Source organism: Condylura cristata, unplaced genomic scaffold (genome assembly GCF_000260355.1).
Source record: "Condylura cristata isolate star-nosed mole 26May11 unplaced genomic scaffold, ConCri1.0 scaffold00004, whole genome shotgun sequence".
Lineage (NCBI taxonomy): Eukaryota > Metazoa > Chordata > Mammalia > Eulipotyphla > Talpidae > Condylura > Condylura cristata.
The window spans coordinates 37292534-37304627 of NW_004567105.1; the positions used below are offsets into that span (position 1 = coordinate 37292534).

The 12094-nt window shown below is 38.8% G+C and overlaps 1 protein-coding gene across 1 annotated transcript in view; it reads left to right on the forward strand.

Annotated features, from left to right (window-relative positions):
- The window catches only part of SLC38A4 (solute carrier family 38, member 4), a 71947-nt gene that overhangs the window by 42692 nt on the left and 17161 nt on the right, over nucleotides 1-12094 (forward strand). The window contains exons 2-6 of the mRNA XM_012735046.1: nucleotides 467-697; nucleotides 4548-4641; nucleotides 5389-5504; nucleotides 9329-9402; nucleotides 9831-9923. Coding sequence (XP_012590500.1) covers nucleotides 579-697; nucleotides 4548-4641; nucleotides 5389-5504; nucleotides 9329-9402; nucleotides 9831-9923 — 496 coding nt within the window. The 5' untranslated portion in view covers nucleotides 467-578. The remainder of the gene's footprint in view (nucleotides 1-466; nucleotides 698-4547; nucleotides 4642-5388; nucleotides 5505-9328; nucleotides 9403-9830; nucleotides 9924-12094) is intronic.

The following is a 12094-nucleotide window of genomic DNA, read 5'->3' on the forward strand; positions in this document are numbered from 1 at the left end:
GGTCAAGAGAGGTCTGTCACGCCATGTGGATCTCCTCCAGGGCGGGGATCGAACACATGCTGAGGTGGCCTTAGCTTCTTAGTGCTTTAACCTGCTGTGCCACCAGGGAGAGCCCTGTAACACTGCCTTTTAACTCATGCAACTACTTATAAATACTTACAACTTCTTAAAGATTCTGCTATATCTTAAAACTTTTTCTATCCTCAGTGACTAGCAAAACACCTGCCATTTGTATATAAATATATGCTGGTTTTGGTAATTTATTGATTTTTCTTATTTGTACTGAGCAATTTCCTTTTTGTACTGAGCAAAGGAAACCTTATGGACATATTATATGAAGTTTTCCAGAGTTTAATTCCTTTCCATGTTCTTAAAGAGAACATATATAAAGTAGGTGACTCATCTTCATTTATCTAATTTAAAGGAAATTACAAACAGAGCACATTGTTTTGTGCTCTGTTTGCAGAACAGAGTGTTCCGAACATCTACACAAAGTGGAAGAGCCTTAAGCTGAAGGTACAGTATATTGTTTACACTGAAGAAGCACGTGTGTGGACAAGAAAGCGCTGACAGCTCAAATGGATCCCATGGAACTGCGAAATGTCAACATCGAGCTTGACGATGAGAGTGGCAGTGGAGAAAGTGTTCAAGACAGCTACAGCAGGATGGGGAATTCAGAAAAGACAGCAATGAGCAGGTATGTTGTTAAATGACCAGTTTCCATGCAAACCTGAGGTTCATGCATGTGGGAAATGAGATAGTTTTTCCAGGGAAACAACATTTGTTTTTTTCAGGAAGAATTATATGTATAGGTGTCTATCATTCCTGTATGTGACTAATGTAGAGTTGAAGTTACAGTATTCTCATTCCTGTTAATGCAGAATAATTTTTTATTTTTATTTTTATTTAGCTTATCAGTGCTCTTACTTTGTGCACTACATTTTTCCTGATTTCGTCTACCCTGTAAATGTTGTTCCAGCTCCAGAGTTCTGTAGGGATTCTTTTTCCTTTAAACATGTCTTGTGAGCACACTCATTCACAGCTATCCTGGTTTTACCCACTCAACATATGCCATATCTTCAGCCTGTTCAACTTCTCAACTGAATTTCAGAACATTATATCCAACTGTTTACTATAAATCTCTTTTGATGACTCATGTGTCCAAATGCCTCCTCTATAAAGTCAAACTTGTGACATCTGATATTGAACCCCTTTAACACCTTCTCCAATAACCCTTATCATGGCGGAAGTCTCTCAGCAACTCAGCAACTCAGTCAAAAGACCCTTTTTGTCAACTTTGACTCAACCCCTCTTCCAAACCATACACCATTATCTGACTATGCCTAGATGGTTCTACCTCATTAGTGCTCCAAGCTCTCCCTCTTCTCTGTCTACTATTTTCCCATCTTAGTTTAGGTCCTCGTTGTTTGTCAACAGTCATTAAAACAACCCTCATTGCATCTTCTCTCCTCCCATTAATGCTTTATACCCCTGAGAAAAATATTCTTTTACAATTGTAAATTGATGGATTCAGTCCTGGTTTCAACAGCTCTGCATTCATTATAAGATAGAGCTTATATATTGCTCAATAGCTAAGATCCCGATCTGTCCCTGACCTAGTTTTCAAGTCTGGTTTCTTACCCTGCTTCCTCTCCTCTTATTCCCGGGACCTTGCTGAACCTTTTACAGCTCCTTGTGCCTTTACTCTCTCTGCCCTATCTGTTGGAATGCCCTTTTTTGTTATCACCTACCCATTCACTTTTATATTGATACCGCTTATTCTCCAAGATACAGCTCAAAGCCAAATCTAATACATTATGATCTACAGGTGGAAATAATTCCTTCCTTCCTGCACCTCTCTTTATGCAGATATTTATCCTGCCACTATAGCTGGGTAGTATCTTCTTAGTCCCAGCATATGTCACACAACTTGATACACATCAGGTGCACAATAATTTGATAAGCAAATTAATTTTATCATAACATCTTATATAGTACAAATTATGCATGACTCAAAAGGGTTTTTTTTTTTTATCATATGTGGACCTGAAGTAGAGAATATTATCTTCAAACAAGGAAGTCTCATCTCGTTCACTGTATACATGAGAGGCATTGTTCTTCCTCCAAGGCATCAATGCAATTAAATGTTGAGGGTTGTTGGACTAGAAGCCACGGAGATGTAGATAATGTATTTTCTAGGTGTTTCCAGCTAAGGTGACTCTTGAGGAGGCACTGGTTGTTTGAGCACAGAGTTTTGGGTCTGCAGCAGATTTTGCTGACTTTGGAGAAGATACTTATCTTCTGTGAGCTTCTCTGGAAGATGCAGAATGGCAAACATGAATGCTGGAATATAAGCACTACTCAATAAATTTGTGTTCTTTCTTCTGCACTTCATCAGCCTTAATGAACTGATCCAAGTCTGAGGGTGCTTCCATTTCTGGTGTTTACACAGATGTGAGCCCTGCTGAGGGGGGCAGGTTGAAGGGTCACCATCCCAAACAGTCTTCCAGAGTTTCCCATTTGATCCTCAAAAAGCCATAATGGAAACAGTGCGAATGGTTTTCATGAGCTTCAGCACTCACACTGACTTTCTTTTCAACTCCTAACACCATCATGGGTCAGCATACTGCAATTTCATGATCACTTGAAAAAGATGGATTTGTTCATGTTTGGTTTGGATGTCAAGGTTTTTGGAAATTCAGCGTAGCTACATTTATTTGGAATCATTATACTCATGCTGCCAGTACTTGTTGGGTTTAATATCAAAATATTTTCGACACTGGGGACATTTCTCATGTCTTTTATACAATCTTGGCAAGTTTTATGACTCTGACTCATCTCATGCCAAAATAAGAACGTGCAAATGCCTCAGAAATAATTAAAATTATTACATGCTACTCATGAAATAAAGAATTCTAGATTATCAACTGCATTTTTTGTTTGTTTGTTTTTTTTTAAAAAAAAACAAAACCTGCTTGACAATCCAGGGTTCAAATCCAAGTGGTACTTTTGTTTTTGCTTTATGAAACTTAATTAGGTTCACTTTAGGCTCCATTTCATCTTATTGCTGTTTCCTACTATGAACAACATGTACAGTCTGTATACAGCAAGCACATTACCCACAGACTCTTAAAATGAGCACCAGAGAGGGAAGTGAGATTGCAGTGATGGAAGAGGGAGGTTGGGAGGTCTCATGCTTCCTGTGAGAAACAGGAGAACTCCCCAACCTGTATACTGCGAGGTATCTACTCCTTGGGTTCTGGAAAAGCATAAAACTTTGTTTCCTGGTTCTGTCTATACCTTCTATTGTTCTCTATTTTCAAAAGATAAACTTGCCACACCCCTATCTCATAGGTTATTTTCAGGATTAGCTCCTGTTTTAAAAGAGTGTACAGCACTCCTATAATAATTCTCTTTCATTTGTCATAGTGTTTTTAAAATAAGGGTTATATTAATAAAACACTCTCTGATTCCTTTCTTACTCTTTCATGCAATAAATGCCCCCAAATTTGCAATTTAGCTAGTAAGAAAATACTTTTAAGAAGCATGCATAGTGAACACTTCATGTAATAAAAAAGAAAGTCTGTATAGTATTTTGCAGTATCCAGTGCAGTGGTGCCATCTGCGAGACAGTGACATGTGCCACAGGCCCTGGGCAGCCCAGGCAGGATAAGGGGGAGCTTGGCCTTATCCTGCACCCACAGAACCCAGTAAGGAAGTGCTCTGGAGAGGGAGGGACAGCTTAAAGTCCTGCTTCCCTGTCAACTTGTCTACTCATTAACTGTTCTTTAATTTTTTTTGTTTAACGATCCAGGTACATTTTCAGGGTAATTAAAACGCACCCATCCACACACAGAAACAACTAAATACAACGAGGGCTCCCTGAACTATATTCCAACAAGGGATGTATGCACGAATAACGGAGCCTGAAAAAGAGGGCAGTAACAGCAGTAGGAGCTTTCCGGGGCTGCATGGTGCTGTGGAACGTCCAGACACGGAGGCTGGTGTCAGGGCATGCTCGTCAAATCTCTGAGCCATGGTTGCCATAGCCCTAGAGCAAGGGCACAAAAATCCCTCTAGAATAAATAGGTGAGCACCAGAGGAGATAAGGACAGCAGTGCCCGGGCAGTTAATAACTATGTGTTGAGCTAATAAAGTCACCCGATGATGGTGTGGTCAGGGGTTGAGAGTGTGTGTCCTAACTCTGCCCATTTTCCAGAACTGTCCATGGGAACAAAAATGAGCTCCCATTCTCTCTCTTGAAGTTACTGTAGGAGGAAGAGATGGGCCTGAATAAAAATCCCAACAAAAACAATGTTCCCCCTTCATAATTTTCTTCCTCCCTCCCAAGCTGTCTTTATGAATGGGGTTCTGTTGTTGGTACAGAGGGAACATCAGTGTGGCAGAGGAGAGAAAAAGAATTTGTAGGTGATTTGTTTTTCCTCCCCTAATTCAGTTACTGAGATCACTTGAAACAGAACTGTAATTCAGGCCATTTGCTTACATGTTTTCACTTTCTTCTTTCCCTTTCCTGCTTGCATGAACAGTCAATTTGCCAACGGAGATGATGAGAGTCAGAAATTCCTGACGAACGGATTTTTTTCAGGGGAAAAGAAACTCGCAGATTATGATGATGAACATGTAAGTGGATCTCTGCCGGCCGGCAGTAAACAGGACCTGAGGTGTTGGGTCTCTGTGGGAAAACAATGTGACTGAAATTTTCCAATCCTTGATCAGCACATTCTCTGTTTATTCAGTCCCTTACTGGAATAAGGGCTTGTTTTTCCTTTTTGCCATATGGCTGCATAAATCATTTATGAAATGCATTTGTTTTCTGGAGAAATCATTCTAACCCAAATGTAATCTGCAGTCATATTTGCTTTTTCTTCTTTATATTCCTTGACCTGGGTTTTTATTTTTCACTGAGACCCCTGCTGAAATCAGGTATTACATTGCATGGAAAATGACCTGCTTTCATTTAAGTCATGGTTTTTATTCACCAAGATTTTTTGTCGTACTCGTCCATTTTGGATTATAGACTCCCCCAATAAAGATAACGTGAGGTTAACAATAATCTAAAAATATTTGGCAAATATTTGCTTCTGATGTGTCCCTTTGGGGCACCTCCCTGGTGTCCTAACGGTTGAGTCTCAGGCTGTCACTGTCACAATTTTGATCCTCAGCCAGGGAACCGACCCACATGACATAGCGGACCTCTCCCATCTCACCGCTGCTCCACTCAGCAGTGAAATTCAGTACATCTGTCTGTTCTGCTCCCCACTCTGTCTCTGGGGAATCCTCTCACTTCTGCACCTCTGGCCTACACCGCAGTCCTTCCACATTAAATATAAATAAAAAAGAAATATAATGTGTCTCTTTGTCTTCCAGCACCCTGGGGCCACTTCCTTTGGGATGTCCTCATTCAACCTGAGCAATGCCATCATGGGCAGTGGGATCCTGGGCTTGTCCTATGCCATGGCCAACACTGGGATCATCCTTTTTGTGTAAGTGAACGTTTCTACATTTGAGTTGAAGTCCACACTTACTGGTGTTCTTTCCCTCACCAGTCTGCAGTTTGATCTTTGTGAACAGGACTAATCTGAGGCAGTACTAGCATGTTCCTCTTATTTTGAGAGAAAGCAATATCCTTAGAAATAATCAGAGGTCTAATCAGGCCTCCTGTTCACAACCAAGTGGCAGAAAGTATATGCATTCAACCACCTAAGTGCTGGAACAGTGTCCTCTCCACTCCCCCTCCCACACCCCCTCTGCATGGGAATGATTTTATAGTCATTCATTGCTTGGGAGATGCTAAAAATAATTTGGTATTTAGGAGGCAAAGGATCATTCCCAGAAGCAAGTCTGACTTCCACACTCTTAGGAAAAGGGCCCCATCCCAAAGAGAGCCCTGTCAGCCTGAGTCCCAGCCTGAGTCAGTCTCTTGCCCAGCTCTGTGTTCCTCAGGCCAGACACAGGGAGCACACGGTTCTCTCAGTCCCTTCAAGGTGCATCTTCCCTTACCACGGGACCTTTGCACATGGTCCTGGGATCCCACCCCATTTCTTCTTTGTCCAACTAACTCCCCATCACTCAGTACATCCTCACCTGCTTCCCCCCTTTGACGACTAGGACAAGCTGCCGGTTTAAGGCACCATCTTATAGTATAAAACTCATCACAGTTTTGCTTTTATTCCCCCCCCCACATTTGTCATAGCGTATTTACTTAACCCATTTTTCATTTTGGCTTTGATTTCTTGTTTTTTAAATAGAATTTTTCCTCCTAAATTCATTTATTTACTTTCTTACATGGTTGGTCAGTTTTTGCACAGTATTTGATTTCTCCCCAGGTGTCGTCCCAGTAGTTCTCCCACCACCATAGCACCCGAGTCATCCCCATAGTCTTTTGTGCACTTTGCTCCCCTGTTTTGATGCTTCTCCTTACCCCTCCCCAGCTGGATGCCTCATATCTATGGTCAGATTGCAAGCTTAGTGTTTTTCTTGACCTTTTGTTTGGTTTCTCTATATTCCACATACAAGTAAAGCCATCTGATATTTATCTGTTTCACTCTAACTTATTTTGCTTGGCATCATCCCTTCCAGCTCCATCCTTGTTGCTACAAATGGCCTGAGTTCATTCTTTTTGATTGCTGGGTAGTATTCCATTGTATATATATACCAGACTTTTTGATCCATTTGTGTGGTTGGAGGCATTTGGGTTGTTTCCATATTTGGCTATTGTAAATAGTGCTGCAATTAATATAAGAATTAATTAGTGTTAGTGTTTTTGTGCCATTTGGGTAAGAGTTCTAGAAGTGCAATCATTTGATCATCACAGTTTTGCCATTTAATGCAGTTGTCTGATTCACCTGGTTGATATCTACGTTCTTTACTAGACTGCAACCTCCAGAGACTGAGCCCATGCTGATTTCACTCACCATGTGTCCGATACAGTGTCCATCATAAGGAGTATTTTCAGAGTGACTGGGGCTTATTTACTACTAAATCTATGCATTTTAACTGGGCTTGACCAGGAGGATGGATACAATGATGGCTGTGATAGACAATCACAAATGTGTGTGTACGTTACATATGGCTTGGTAATCTCTAAGGCACAGCTGGTAGCAATGGAATTCTTGACAGGAATAAAGCCTAGTGTTAGCCAGGCATCAATGTGGATGCAGATCCCAATCCTTGATGCAGTGCTAGCAAGTTAAATAACTGTCTAAGAATGCAACATCTACATTACAAATATATACTATTTATGTTCTGAGCATCACTTGTTATTAAATAATCTCATAGATATTTGAGGGCTGAGGATCAGACAGAACTATAAATATTAAATTGTGTAGTGCTTTAATTGAACTGTTTAGGTATAGATGTTTTAGCCATATGGGTTGGGTTTTTATCTCAACCTTACTATTATAACTCATGCTTTAGAGAAACCAACTTTTCAATTCTCTGAGTCTTAATGGCTAAGGAAGTAATCCTGTGTGTATGTATATTATATACTGTTGTCAGAATACTGTCTTAAGATAAAAAGACTGCCTTCTTTTTAATTTTACATCTCATTAAAATTAATTAGGATTGATCACTCATGAATAGAAATAAGGAAGACTTTTCTGTAGTCCTACAGCCACAGACAGTTTCCATGAGAGAATATTCCACTTTTAAAACCAAGGGGCACTTCATTTAGCATATTCATATTTCATATTTTAGTATATTAATTTGGCCAAAGCAATTCAATTGCTAGACATTGTGGAGTATGTTTTATGTGTCTAAGTAGTATAGACTGACTTCAGCTATTGTCCTTAATTCACAAGTGACATAGTACTTCATTGGTTTTACTTTAGTATTCTCTGCCAAAGCAAGCACATGTTTATAATATAGGAAGTGCACATTATTTTTCCAGGAAACAGAATTATGTAACCCAACTTACACATTTTTAAAAAACAGACAAGTTCTTAAAGTGCATGGAAAACTATATGAATCCTTAATTAGATAGCTCTGGTAAATAAATTTTGTGAAAGAGGAGAGCACAATATAGTTAGAGCAGTTATAAAATTTATAATGGTCCAAATGTACATTTCCACATTGACATCTTTAGGAATTATGAGTGAATTGGATCAGTTGTGAGGGGAATACTAAAAAGGGGGAATTGTCCTGCCTCTGTTCTCTCTATTAAACATGTGATTGCCTGACTGTTTCACAAGTATCATGTTATCTGATATTGAAGTGGAACTCAGACTTCAATTCAGAAGTGGAATTCAGACTTCCACATTTTATATTAAAATGTAGTCAGGGTACTGAACAGCCTTTCAATTATCTTTATTGATGTAAATATAGACAAAGATGATATGCATAAATCCACACACTGTGTGAACAGATACAATATTTGCTAATTTTATTTTACAACTAAGTTAGGGACCAGATTTTTCTACTCAGGAACACTTAAGCAAGGTTAGGAACTTCAGAAATAAGTTTTGATATATAAAATATAGCAAATTCAAGTTTGGTGATTTTAGTAAGTGGTGTAGAGTACTGGAAAGAATATCTCAGCTTCCTCAAAATCCGAGGACTTTATACACTGCTGGTGAGAATGCAAACTGGTCCAACCACTGTGTGGCGGTTCCTCAAATTAATTAAATGGAGTACTGCATGATCCAGCATCTACCAAAGAACACAAAGACACTAATGTAAAAAACACAGCCTTGTGTGATTGCAGCAGCACTATTTACAATAGCCAAGATATGGAAACAATCCAACTGTCCCCAAACAGATGACTGGATCAAGATGTAGTCTATATACACCATACAATACTACTCAACCATCAAAAAAATATAAACTCAGGCCATTAACAGCAACATGATGGAGCTGGAAGGGATCATGCTCAGTGATATAGGGCAGGAGGAGAAAGAAAAATATCACATGGTTTCTCTTATAGGAGGAGTAGAGGGGAAACCAAATAAGGGATCAAGGAAGAAAATAATAAATAAACAAAATCATCAGGCAAATATAAATCAGAGACTTTCTGCAGCATTCTGCAGGGAAAGGAGAGGAAGAGGAATCAAAACAGGGGCGGGAAGAGCACAGGGGCTATGGTGGTGGTGCACGGTGGCTTGGTGGTGGGAATTTTATGGGGACGATACCTGATTGAAGAAAGCAAACAGTGCACAAAACATGAACAACGATGTAACACATATATTTGAATAAAGCAAGGACTTTTGAAAGTTAGTGATTGAGGAGACTGATGTGACCATAGATAATAACATCCGGCATTATCATGTCTTGTTTATTATAGAAACTGTTGTACTCTCTGTTCCCTCCACAGAATCATGCTGCTGGCTGTAGCAATCTTATCACTCTATTCAGTTCACCTTCTGTTAAAGACCTCTAAGGAAGGAGGTATGCTAGCCTTTAAGTTCCAGACCTTATGTTTTGATTCTCACCACAGTATTTCAGTCCTCAGTTCCATAACTATAGGATGATTTTGGACACTTATATTTTATTTTCTTGGGACACCAATGTTTGTGGTTATTTTAGCAAGTGAGAGGAGTTCAAATCACATGACTTAGGTTAAGTTGTATAGAAAAAGATTTTAGGTAGATAATAGAAAAAATAGTTTTGACTGCTGCCTGGAGCTAATGTATATCACTACTAGTTTGGAGTACATGTTAACACATTTTTGTGTTGGTTGTTTAGATTGTATAATTTGGGTTTATAATTTCTACTTAGTGTTTATTTATATGTTTGAAAGCCCAGTGAAGAATTCTATCACAGAAATACCGTAGTCATTAATATAATTTTAACAGTTCTTTGGTCTTTGATTGTAGGATCTTTAATTTATGAAAAATTAGGGGAGAAAGCATTTGGATGGCCTGGAAAAATTGCAGCTTTCGCTTCCATTACATTGCAGAACATTGGAGGTAAGATGGCAGAACTTTGAATAGGCGAAGAATGTTCAATAAATGATACAGCATGGCAGTGAAAGCATTTATTACTTTTAAAAATAAGAGTAGTGTTCTTTGTTATTTCTAGAGCAGTTTATGCTTCATATGTATGACTGGGTTTATTTCATGAAATTGAAAATTTGGCATTTAAGTGGCAGAGCCAACCTGAGAGAGCTCGCACAGCTCCATTCAGTGGAGAGAATTTCTGGTAGTTGTACTAAGGTAAAGATCTAGCTAGACCTTAGGAGCATTAGAACCCACAGTTTCCTTGGTTCTACAGATTCTTACATTTCCTATTGAAATATAAGTTCTAGTGAAGCCTGGAAACAGGTGTTTTGGGCAGGGTTCTAGCTGATAAGTCTTCCCCTGGCCTCATTGTGCTCATATTGTGTCTTTGACCCTCTGAAGGTATCACCAGCACCATTAGGTGATCACTATTTCTAGCTCAGACTGTTGCAGTCCCCTCAGATGCTGGCTAGTCTTCCTGCCTCAGGTATCCCAATCTGGTCTCTAATTCACCTCCAGATTTGCTTTCTAAAATTAAATTCTGTTCTTCTTTCTCCCTTTCATAAAAATTTTCATCATTATTTTCATGATAAAATTTAAATTATTTGGCCAGGTACATAAAGGTCTTCGTCATCTTTCCTCCACCTCCTATGTGATAACTCTTCTACCAATCCTTCGGTCTGACATTCTTTCGGTATATTTGTCTGTCCGTCTACCTACCTACTTACCTCCTATCTATCCATCCATCCATCCCTGATGTGTCCTGTAGGCCATAACAAACTATTCAATTTCAGTTCCCACCCCTTTTTATCCTGCATACTTTCCCCTCCCTGTGTCCCGCACCATACCTTCTCATTCTGTTCCTTTCTTTCCCCTACTTCCTTTCTTCCTCCTCCTCCTCCTCCTTTCCCCACTCCCTCTCCTTTACTTGTATATTGTCCATAGCCTCTCTAGGCTATCAAGGACTTGTTCTTATGGGGCCTCTGGGCCCCATTTCTCTGTATCTGTTTTTTTAATGATATTTTCAAACTCTTAAGTAGAGAATAGACCTCTAGATTCTGGTATAATTTAAGTCTGTTTCTAGCATCATTTATGATCTTGGGAAAATCACTATAGCAGTCAGAGTCTAGTTGGTCCTTCTATGAAAATGAGAGGACTTCACAAGGTCATTTCGAAGGTGAAATAAGGCAACATGTGGTACAAACAAAATAAGGATTCGGTAAATGCTTCCTTACCACAGATTCAGTAATCGTGTCTTTGGAGTCCTCCTGATTGCTTTCAAGTGGGCCTTTTTATAATTTTAAGACACATATATGTGAATAGTGAAAAACTAACATGTTGCATAGATTATAAAGAAATGTTCATGTAAGTCATCTTTAGAAATAACTACTCCAGATTTTCTTGTCAAATTTAGCAAATAACATTAAAATGAGGTTAACTTTATAATACTGATTACAGTTTTTTTAATTAACAGTATGTCTTGAATGCAATTGCATATTCTTCTTTTTAACAACTTGAGTTTTTCATTGCACAAATACATCATGATCGGTTTATTGAATCACTTATTGGTTTAGATTGCTTCCTGTTACCCACTATTGCTCACAAAGCTGCAACTATAAACTTGCACAGAGATCTTTTGAGGAGGTCACCCTCTTCTGAAAAATAAAATCTCTGAAATGACCTAGGATTTTTGGAAGGCAGCATTTCCTCTCCCTTCCTTATAGTCACACTTTTTGAGTGTGAGGCTTGATGGATAATAAACCACCTGACAGTTTTGTAATTGTTTAGAAGCTACAGACAATGGTGTTTCCCAAAATATTGGGTTCAGGGCTGAATATGTGTACACTGGTTATTTTAGTTGTCAAGTAAGCAAATTAAATCAGCAATGAGGTGTTCCTGGGAAATGAATAAATAAAATAAGCTTTATTCAACTATATCTACTCCAGTTAATGAATAGTTGATAAGGTGATAAATGAATCTAGCCATACCTTAATAATTTATATTTATTTCTAGCCCTCACTAAATAGACTGCCTTAGAGTGGATTCAAACTTTCTGCCTTGTCAAAACATAAACTATCAGTCATTTCCCAGGAACACCTTATTGCTGATTTAATGTGCTTATTTGACAACTAAAATAACCA